The following is an 11,203-nucleotide window of genomic DNA, read 5'->3' as shown; positions in this document are numbered from 1 at the left end:
ACAAGCAAGAATACAGACATAAGAAAGAAACCATTAGTAAATGCTTCAATTGCTTCAAGTGCGATTGGTCGAGGGAGCTGCCATCAAGTTGCAGAAGAGGAGCCACTACCCCCCCCCCCCCCCCCCCCCCCCCGCCCTTTTTTTTTTTTGTGTCAACTTAGTCAGTGGTACATAAGTGCTGGGTTTTAGACCACCTGATCTATTCTTCCCCAAGGATTGGGGTCGGATTAGGTCCCCAGGTGTTCTCTGAACAATTGAGTCTTCAATTGTCTCTTGAAAGTAGAAAGAGACTCGGCGGAACACACAGAGTTAGGAAGTTTGTTCCACCATCTGGGAACAACAGAGGAGAAGAGTCTGGCTGGAGGTTTAGAGCCGTGCTGGGCTGGAAGCACCAGACGTCTCTCACATGCAGAGCGAAGAGGGTGAGAAGGAAAGTAGACCTGGATCAGGGAGTCCAGGTAGGCCGGAGCCGTTCTTGTAAGCGTTTTGTAAGCCAGGAGGAGAGATTTGAATTTGATCCTGGCTGCAACTGGAAGCCAATGAAGGGAGATGAACAGAGGAGTGACATGAGCTCTTTTGGGCTGGTTGAAGACCAGACCTGCTGCATTCTGGATCCTCTGTAGAGGTTTGACTGTACATGCAGGGAGACCCGCCAGAAGAGAGTTGCAGTAGTTAAAACACCAGAAAGGCTGACGTGGTATGATTTGATCCGAGCTGAAGAGGCTCATCCGATCTCCACGCCATGGAATGTGGTCTGACCAGTCGCTCGTTGTGATCATAATGTGTTAGCCTCCCACTCATCTCAGCCCGCAAGCTGCCTTCATTGTTTTACAAACAAGCCCATTGTGTTGCATATTCGTAGCCCCTGCGTGCAGGTAAACCATTTACACTGACCAGTTGCTCATTCAGGGCTGCCATGTCAGCCATGTTATAGAACACAGTGACGGGCTATCTCCGTATTACTGCCAGTGCGCTGTATGCCCGCACCATTTGTTCCATGGCATCGACACCACATTTGGTGGCATTGTACTGGGTGATGGTGCTTGGCTTTTTTTTGCGGCTGTTCTCAGTATGAATCACACTGTGCATACTGCTCAACAAGTAGACCATCTTCTTCAGGCTGGCTGCATACACTATCAGAGTGGTGTCAGTTGTGGAAAACACCTGGGTGCAGAAGTCATTGCTGTTTATGACTCGAGCAGAAGGGGGAATTTCTCTGTAAATCTTATTGAGTGTCCCAACAAAGGTAATTTTCTGTCTGCGCAACCTTTTTGCAAGGGAGAGTGATGTAAAAAAATAGTCCGTTGTGACAGTTCTGCCCTGGTCCAGAAATGCTTCCATCAACTTCATCACCACACTCTCAGAAAGTCTCTCTTCTTTGGGACGACCAGATTCTTTGCCCACATACAGAAAGACGTTGCAGATGTAATTTGATTTCAGGTCGCAAGCCACCCAAAACTTGATGCCAAACTTATCCGGTTTTGTTGCAATGTACTGCAGAAAAGGGCAACGTGTCTTTGATGGGTGGAGCTGTTCATCGATTGTGATGTGGCGACCAGGTCTGAAGAATGTGACGAAGTTCTTTCGAAATGATTCCCACAATTCAGAAATTTTTGAAACTTGTCTGTCTGCAGTCACTCAGCCCAGGTGCTCTTGCTATCAATGCATAGCTGACACATGATGTTTTTGAAGCGGTCTCTAGACATTGTTGCCATGATCCCTTTGTTTCCATACAGCTCTGACCAGTTGTCAGACAATGATGGAACTTTTCTCACCCCTTGCCAGATGACGATTGCAATGAAAGCCTTTAGTTCAGGGATACCCATCAATCAATCCTCCTCTGGTTTCTTTGCGTGCTCAATTGTGCACGCTTGAATGGCAAGAAGCATCTGGATACTGATGAAACAGGAAGCTTTGAAGGCGAGTTTTGATCCTTTGTCTTGCTTCATGTGTTGACTCTCCTTCAGCAGTATAGGGTTCAACAAGAATGAAACCCAAACCTCGTCCTCAAGACTTAGCGAACATTTAGTCTTCAGGTCACATGCTGTTCTACTATTTTGCTGTGTCTGCTTGGATTGTACGCTGAAATGCAGTTTGCAACAAAGGAACTCCAAACATTGGAGTTTGCGGCAAACCTCAGTCTCAACTGGGCCCCAATCAATCCCTTGGAGTTACATCCCAATTTGTAATGACTAACGAAATCATTGCATTTATAAAATAATCTTCTCTGCCATACTCAGGAGGGAAGCCCTAAGTACGTCCGAGCTCTATTCAAGCGTCCCCCTCCCCAATGAGAGGTATGCATGAACCAACAAGCTGAACAGTATCGGCTGCATTTACAAGTGAAAAGAAGTGCTAAAGGTGGCTGTTGAGTGGCGCATTTACAATTGGCGACTGCATTCCTAAGCAGGGATGATATGATTCCTCTTCAGGCCATTAAGGAATAACCTAAAATCCCAGTCTTGCCAGACTTTTAATGCGTGATATCACGAGAGCCTGAACCAGAAGCTGTGTGGCCTGTTGGGTCAGGAAGGGTCTGATCTTCCTGATGTTGTAGAGGGCATAACGACAAGACCGAGAAACTGAGGCCACATGAACCTTAAAGGTGCATTAAGGAGTTTGCACGTTTTATGCGAAACAGCGCCCCCTGCAGGCCTTGGGCGTAATGCAGCTTAGTGAAAAACTCGTCCCTGTGGCTCGCGTGCACGGAAGAGGGGAACTCCGTCTTCGCTCGTTTAATAGCGCTCAAGTAAGATTTAAGTTTCTTTTACCTGGTGGAGTCTGTGTGGAGCTGTGGCAGTGCTAGAAGCCAGACTTTTCTTACTTTCTGGAAGATCCTGCTCAGTTGTTGCTCACTGAGCATCTGGCGGAGTAATGGCGGACAAAACGAAACCTAACCAGCCGGAGCGCGTGTCACCCTTGCTTCTTTGTGTGGTCTAAACAATCAAAAATCAAATCAATGTGGTGTCGCAGAAGCACCAATCCATCTAAATCCACACAAATTTTAGGGTTCTAATAGGTTCGTAAGGAGATTGGCGCTGACGACCTCGCTTAGAGAGGGAAAGAAAAGAAACCTCCAACCGCAATGAAAACACCGACACCTTGCTTTTGGTAAGAAGAAAACATAGAACATGTATTAAAACAGATTTTTAACTCTTCCAAAACAAAACAATGATACAACCGTAAAAATATACCAACAAAACAGATGATACAATGTCCATTTCAGTTCAGATCCTTCTCTTGTAGTTTCACAGTCTCTTTTTGTTATCAGTCTCTCTGATTATGGTTAGTCTCTATTTTTATAGTCAGGCCTGACTCAAAAAAAACGGGGGGGGGGGAGTCTGAGATCTCAGATTAATTGGGGGAAAGGGAAATTCACTCCCAAAGAAAATGATGAATTGGGTTTCTCTCCTACCGCCCTCCTGGGAAGTAGGTGACCTCCGAATTTGGGATCCTCTGTGGTCTTCACAGATGCAGTCCGGCCCATGGACGGCACAGATCAGATCCTCAATCCGATCTTATCAATCTAATATCAAAAAAACCAGCCTGCACAAAACATGCAGAGCCATCAATGAATGAGCAAGTAGATTTTACAATTGATTCTCTGTCACAAAATGATAAAGAACATCTTCCCAATAAATCTCTCTTTTTTTCTTGTTCCCCAGTTTCACAATTATAGGCCAATACAACATTTTATCTATGAAAAACACAAAAAAAAACAGTCATATCAGGCCCACGTGTCACTCTACACAGTGTGTTGATTCAATCCACAGTGCATTGCGTCTGCAGGAAAAAAACGTTTAGATGCACAACTTACTTTGTACATTTTCTACAGAAATTAACATTTCACCAAAGTCAAAACACATTTCCTCATTTCTGTGCAAAAGAAAGAACATATCCCGACTGGTTTTTTTTTTTTAAATAGGTTTGCATACACTCAGTTTCACTTTTTTTTCCCTCATGGTGGAACACGATGCAATTTACACACATTTTCAGCCACTCACCGGAATATTCTTCAACTCTCTGCTTAAGGCGTCACCCGGACTCAACAAAGATGCTTCCTTGTCACAAAAAACTGAAATAGTTCCAACAAAAAAACACATTTATCTGAGTCACGTCTCCTCCGACTCCCCCAGAACCGAAAGTAAGACGGAAGCTGCACGAGGTGCATTCAAGGTGCATAGGACAAAACTACTTGTTGCACTGCGGTGCATTCACTGCACCTGGGATAGAAACAATATATATAAAAAAAACCTCATTAATACTGAAAATCTAACTTGAGCAATGAAATAAACCTGGGTTACACTCTCCCCCTCTAAACGGCATGAGTCCCTTCATGCACAGCTGATCTTGGAAACTGTGGAGGTAAACTTCCAGTACTGGAGAATGCAACACCCAAAGTTTGGAAAAACGAACTAATGGCTAAAATCAGTGGCTCTCCCAGTTCATCATAAGTAAACTTACGAGGTGGGCGTCTTTCTCTGTCAGAGCGTCTCAAGCCTACTGACTCTGTAGCAACATTGCCAGTTTCAACAACATCACTACTGACTACAGATTCTGATGGAATGAGAACTGTGTCAGTGAAGGTGGGTATCATGTCAACTTCTGGAATGTCAATCACAACATGGTCTGGGGACCCAGCATCTGTAGGTGACAACTCAACGCTACTTAAACCAGGGACTTCATGTTGTGTATCCATGTCAGATTTGTCACAGTCAGGTACAGACATTTGTGGTCTTGTAATGTCTGGAGATGGCACAGAGGGTTGAACATGTGTGAGGGGTTGAGGTTCTGGAAGAAACTGCTCAGTTTGAACATAGGGACCTTTTGTGATGATTTGTGGCTCCCACATACCAACACAAGTTTCTTCATCATCGCTCTCTTCATCCTCTTCACTGTACACTCCCTCTTCTCCAGTGTCGGTTCTTTTGGTCTTGGGTTTGCTCCTTGTACAGATTTTGTTCCTTTGACGAGGAGAGTCTGATCCACTCTGATCCTCAACAGGTAAGAACCCGCAAGGGAAAAGCAAATCCCTGTGTAAGGTGCGGTGAGGACCGTCTCCAGTTTCCGGTTTAATTACATAAACAGGACTGTCCTTGATGCGCCTCACAACTGTGTGAATGGTTTCCTCCCAACGGTTTGCAAGTTTGTGCTTCCCTCTAATGTTGACATTCTTCACGAGGACTCTATCACCAACAAAGAGTTCAGCAGCCCTTATCCTTTTGTCAAACCGAACTTTGTTCTTCTCACCCATTTTCTTTGAGTGTTCAGATGCAAGGGCGTAGCTTTCTTGGAGACTGTCACGAAGATTTTGAACATAGTCTGAATAGGACTTTGAAGTAGCCTTTCCAGGGTAAGTACCAAGAACAAGGTCGATGGGCAACCTTGGCTGTCTTCCAAACATTAGCTCATACGGGGAGTACCCCGTTGTGTCGTTTCTTGTACAGTTATAGGCATGTGTCAATGGCTTAACGAAGTCTCGCCAATGATACTTGTCTTTGTCCTCTAGCGTGCCTAGCATGTCTAGCAACGTCCTGTTGTACCGTTCCACCGGGTTTCCTCGAGGATGGTAGGGAGTGGTTCGGACTTTGCTCGTTCCAATCACACCACAGAGCTCTTTGATAATCCTTGATTCGAAATCTCTGCCCTGATCGCTAAGCAGACGACAAGGGAAACCATAAGGAATGATCAGGTTGTCCCAAAGAGCTTTGGCGATTGTTTTAGCTTTCTGATCTCTGGTTGGCACTGCCACAGCAAACTTCGTGAAATGGTCTGTCAATACCAAAACATTTCTAGTGTCTCGACTATCTGGCTCAATGGACAAATAATCCACACACACTAGTTCAAGGGGATAATTTGAGTGGATGTTTTCCAATGGAGCGGCCTTTTGGGGAAGGGCCTTCCTCCTGAGACATCGAGGACATTTTTTGCATTTGTTTTCAAGTGCCTGGCCCATTTTTGGCCAATAGAACCTGGCTCGAGCAAGATGTAGGGAACGGTCAAAGCCAAGGTGACCAACCTCATCATGCACACCTTGCATAGCTCTCTCATGATACTGGTGTGGTAGTACTAACTGGTACACCAGGGAATCTCTGTCCTCAACCTTCCTGTGCAGCACTCCATTACGGAGTTCCAGTTTGTTCCATTGTCTGAGAAGGAGTTTAACATCGGAGGATTCGAGATTTCTTTCTTTGAATCCAGGTTTCACTCCTTCCTCCAACAAAGTTATGACCCGAGCAATGGAGGGATCCGCTCTTTGTGCCGTACACCAATCAGCATCTGTCATTGAGGGCAAGATATTTTCCCCATATGCCTCAGGGATAACTGTAGGGTCAATAGTGAGAGACTCTACAATAACAAGGGGCTGAGATGGAGATGACACTGAATGACGCTGACACCGAGCAGAAAAGGCTTCATGATCCAGTTCATTTTGTGCTTCACTGAGACGTTTTTTCATGTCATCAATGCGAGCTCTCTCTTTAACAAACTCTTCATCTTCATGGGGTGGCTGTTGGGGTCGCCGAGACAATCCATCGGCATCTCTGTTGGCTTGCCCCGCCCTGTACTTAATGGTGAAATGGTAAGTAGGACAAAGCGGCCAACCACCTGTGTCCTGCTGCGTCCAACTTGGCACTCGTTAGAACATACGTTAACGGATTGTTGTCTGTCAGGACACTGAAAGAGGAACCATAAAGGTAGTCATTGAATTTCTCACACACAGCCCACTTGAGGGCTAGGAATTCAAGTTTGTGTGTGGGATAGTTTTGTTCACTCTTGGAAAGCCCTCGACTAGCATACGCAATAGCCCGAAGCTTCCCCTCCTGTTCCTGATAAAGCACAGCCCCCAATCCATCACAACAAGCGTCAGTGTGCAGTATGTATGGGAGTTTTGGGTTTGCGAAGGCAAGAATGGGTGCAGATGTAAGCTTGCTTATTATGGTTTGGAAGGCTGTCTCACATTCAGGAGTCCACTGTTCAGTGAAGGTCTGGTTGGATCCGTGATCGCTCTGAGAAGGGGCGCGCTTGTAAATCTTGCCCCGTTTTCTTGGTGGGCGATAATTTGCAGTGAGGCGGTTGAGGGGTTTAGCCATCTTGGAATATCCTTCAACAAAACGCCTATAGTATCCTGCAAAGCCTAAAAAACATTTCAGTTCTTTGAAGGTGGATGGACGTGGCCATGTTTTAAGGCTGCGATTTTGTCAGGATCAGTATGAACTCCTCTAGCATCCACAATGTGTCCCAAGTATTTGACCGAGTTCCGGAAAAAGTGACACTTCTCTGGGGACAGTTTAAGGCCATAATCTCTGAGGCGTGTCAGGACTTTCATTAATCGGGTTTCATGTTCTTCCAAGGTGTCTGAAAACACGATTAAATCATCCAGGAAGACAGCACTTCATTGAGATGGAGATCTCCAACACATCGCTCCATGAGGCGTTGGAAGGTGCTTGGGGCGTTTGTGACACCCTGTGGCATCCTATTAAACTCAAAGAAGCCAAGGGGGCACACGAAGGTTGTCTTTGGCTTGTCTTCTTCAGCCATTTCTACCTGATAGTAACCAGATTTGAGGTCCATGACTGAAAACCACTTTGCTCCGCTGAGAGCAGTGAATGTCTCTTCAATATTTGGCAAGCATATGCATCTTTATAGTTCTCAGATTTAATTTACGGTAATCAATGCATAGCCTGATTGAGCCGTTCTTTTTCCTGACCAATACAATTGGCGAAGAGAAGGGACTGTGAGACTCACGGATGATTCCTGCATCGAGTAGCTCTCTGAGATGCTGTTTCACTGCCTCTCTGTCACTTGGGTGAATTGGCCTTGGCCGTTCCTTGAAAGGTGTTTCATCATGTAACCTGATTTGGTGTTTCACGGCTGTAGTGTGGCCATATGACTTGTCATCAAGAGCAAACACTTCAGAGATAGATTGCAATTTCTTTTGGATTCGCTCCTTCCATTGCTCAGAAATGGGAGATTCATCAAGATTGAAAGTGAGTTCACTGCGTCCCTGTTCTGCTTGACTTGGGAAAATCTTTGATTGACCAGGTGCTAACGGGGAAACGTGTTGGGCTGCACAAGCATGAGCAACAACTGTCTTTGGCTGCAGTGTTACATCATGTTCACTCACATTACACACCATAACAGGGACTTTGGTTCTGGCTTTGAAAGGAATGTCTACCAGAACTGGTTCGATAAACAATCCTCCAGGTAACTTTGACAGTTCACAAGGTTCGAGGACAAAGCTTATGTTTTGGTCATTCTTCTTCAATCCAACATTGCACATGAGACATAGCCTCTGGTTGGCATGGACTGTAACTGGCTTTTTACAGTGCAACATGACGGGGTAGGAATGAGTGTCATTTCTCTGGGCCTGGGCGACATGTTGAAGGATCATTGCAAACTGTTTAGAGTGAAATTTTTGGATAAACCCGGACCCATCTTGCTCTGCTAATTGTTCATAAAGCCGCAACAGGGCATTTGTTCCGATCAGCAGTGGAATTTTACTGTTAAAGTGATATTCGGGAACCACAAGTGCTAGTACAGCCAGCTGCTGTTCTTTGCCTGCCATGTTTGGGGGGAAAGTAATGCTTATTTGAATATAGCCCAAGTATGGAACATTCTGCCCTCCAGCTCCCTCGATTTCAAGAAGAGTGCTTATAGGCTGGATGGGAAGATGAGAAAGGTGCAACTTGTGGTAGGATTGAGAGATTGTGGTTACTTGGGATCCAGAGTCCATTATGGATTCACATGGCATACCATCAACGAATACAGAGGCTGCACAGCGTGGGCCTATGAGACCTTGGGGCAAAAATGAGTCACGGTTCAAGATGTCCATTGGTTGTAGTGGGTCCTGGTTCCGCAGCTCAGTGTCAAAAGTTTGGGGACTCTGACAATCTGGGGTCTCAGCTCCTGGGGGTCCCACGGCAGGAGCTGCCACTAGTTTAAAGCAAAAGGAGCAGTAGCCTGTCGTGCTGAAAAATCTGCCTGCCTCCTTTTCAATTCAGCATTCTTGTCTCGAACAAGAGTGGGGTTCGGGTCATTTGTGCAGTGGACTGCAATATGATTGTCTTCCCCACACTTGAAACAAAACCATGCACGAGGCATGCCAGAGACTTTGACAGAAGTCCGTGGTTGTCTGGTGTTCACAACAAAAGACTCCCTGGACTCGGTTTTCTCAGATTTGCTTGCACCCCTTTGGTTCTGGACAAGCATTTGAACCTGTTTGGTCAATTCAGCTATCTGATCTTCCAGCTTGGCAGTTTCATTTGGTTTTTGTTTCATTTGTTGTGGGCTTATTGGGGACTTGTTCAGTTGGATAGTGTCTTTTGGCTTCTGGCTTAACTTCTCCACTTGTTTTGTGAGTTCAGTGACTTTTGTTCAAGTTCCAATGTTTCACTTCTTGACGAGGAGCTTGTAAGTGGCACTGGGTCGAAGACGGGCATGTTATAAACAGCGTGGGCATGTGCAGCAGCCTTTGTTGCGCCCAAATGCTTCTTCATCCGATCTAGTTTGGCTGATCGTCTGTCTTCCTCAGACCTTAACATGAGAAGAAGATCAGGGAATGAGGGGGGGTGGCTCTTTTTCGCTTCAAGCTGGAGACCAATGATCAAGCTCTGGTCCCAGCAGCCACGAATGAATTGTTTAAGGAGCAGCTCATTCGCATTTGAAGCACTGGCTCCCCCTCTAGAAATGACCCTAGTCAGGAGACTGTGAAGACGGTTAAGAAATGCAGAGGATTTTTCTCCGCTGTTTTGGTTGCATCCCAGGAATGCAGTGAAAAGCTCTTCCCCATCCTCAACAACACCAAAAGCTGACTCCAGCTGAGCAACATAGGTGCTGGGTGGTGCAATGACTCCTAGGGGCTTTACAATATCAGAAGCAGGGCTTAGTAAGCTCTCCAGTATCTTTCTCACTTTGTGTGCATCAGTCATAGAGGTGTCAGTGAGTAGAAGGTCAACTTGGGTGCGCCATGTCTCATAGTCAACTTCACCATTGGGTCTTGGTAGTCGACCCGAGAAAGTGCGGATTTTGCATGTGAAGGTGGCGTGTGTGAAGGCTCATTACGAATGATGTGTTCAACTACCACTTTCTGGACATGAGGTGGGTTGTAAATACCTTCATCAATCTGAACTGGGCCTGTAGGGGGTTCAGCATGCACACCAAACGCACCTGCATTCACTACCCGTTCACTCTGGTCAGTGGAATGAGTTGTAGTATTGTCATGGTCATCAATAAGCTGGGTCTCAGTCTGGGTGAGGAGCCTGCCTGCAGCTCACTTTGAAGGAAGCTAAAGAAGCCTGCTTTTGCACTACTCCCCAAAACTTCAAGTTCTTTCAAGTATCTGCGGGCCACTTCTTTGCCTATTTCCCCATGAGTGATGTCCCTAACAGTTTTAGAGAACCAAATAACACTTGGGTCTACAGGGCTCTGCAGTTCACCTAAGGTTGCGGGGTCAATCTTCAAAATGGCCTGTTCTGATTCATAAACTACAAGTATCCTACCCAAAGGCTGCTGTGGCTCATCTGGAACTCTAATGATTTTAGATATCTTGCCATTAGCCACAAACACATCAGAAATGTCATCTTCACCACAACTCAGTTCAACTCCTGTGACATACAAGGTGTTTCGACCATCAACTTGAAAGCGTTCACAAAGATCCATTCTCTTAGGCAATTTATCAATGTATCAGTGTCTCATATAGGTTGGAGATGACAAAAGCTGTGCCAATCTCCTGGCTGGCTCGCCACTTATTATGTCACCCTTGCTTCTTTGTGTGGTCTAAACAATCAAAAATCAAATCAATGTGGTGTCGCAGAAGCACCAATCCATCTAAATCCACACAAATTTTAGGGTTCTAATAGGTTCGTAAGGAGATTGGCGCTGACGACCTCGCTTAGAGAGGGAAAGAAAAGAAACCTCCAACCGCAATGAAAACACCGACACCTTGCTTTTGGTAAGAAGAAACATAGAACATGTATTTAAAACAGATTTTTAACTCTTCCAAAACAAAACAATGATACAACCGTAAAAATATACCAACAAAACAGATGATACAATGTCCATTTCAGTTCAGATCCTTCTCTTGTAGTTTCACAGTCTCTTTTTGTTATCAGTCTCTCTGATTATGGTTAGTCTCTATTTTTATAGTCAGGCCTGACTCAAAAAAAAACGGGGGGGGGGGGAGTCTGAGATCTCAGATTAATTG

At 45.4% G+C, this 11,203-nt stretch overlaps 1 protein-coding gene across 1 annotated transcript; it reads right to left on the bottom strand.

The window, feature by feature from the left end:
- Positions 1–2,952: 2,952 nt before the first annotated feature.
- LOC115393822 (protein NYNRIN-like) lies at positions 2,953–6,388 on the bottom strand. Its single transcript, XM_030098931.1, has 2 exons — positions 4,005–6,388; positions 2,953–3,546 (listed from the first exon to the last, which is right to left on the bottom strand). The coding sequence occupies exon 1, from the start codon at positions 6,284–6,286 to the stop codon at positions 4,316–4,318; it is 1,971 nt and encodes a 656-aa protein (XP_029954791.1). The 5' UTR covers positions 6,287–6,388; the 3' UTR covers positions 2,953–3,546; positions 4,005–4,315.
- Positions 6,389–11,203: the final 4,815 nt, after the last annotated feature.

This window comes from Salarias fasciatus, chromosome 8 (assembly GCF_902148845.1).
Source record: "Salarias fasciatus chromosome 8, fSalaFa1.1, whole genome shotgun sequence".
In the NCBI taxonomy this organism is placed as follows: domain Eukaryota; kingdom Metazoa; phylum Chordata; class Actinopteri; order Blenniiformes; family Blenniidae; genus Salarias; species Salarias fasciatus.
The sequence above is the reverse complement of the archived record's forward strand: the minus strand, read 5'-3'. Positions and strand labels throughout refer to the sequence as shown.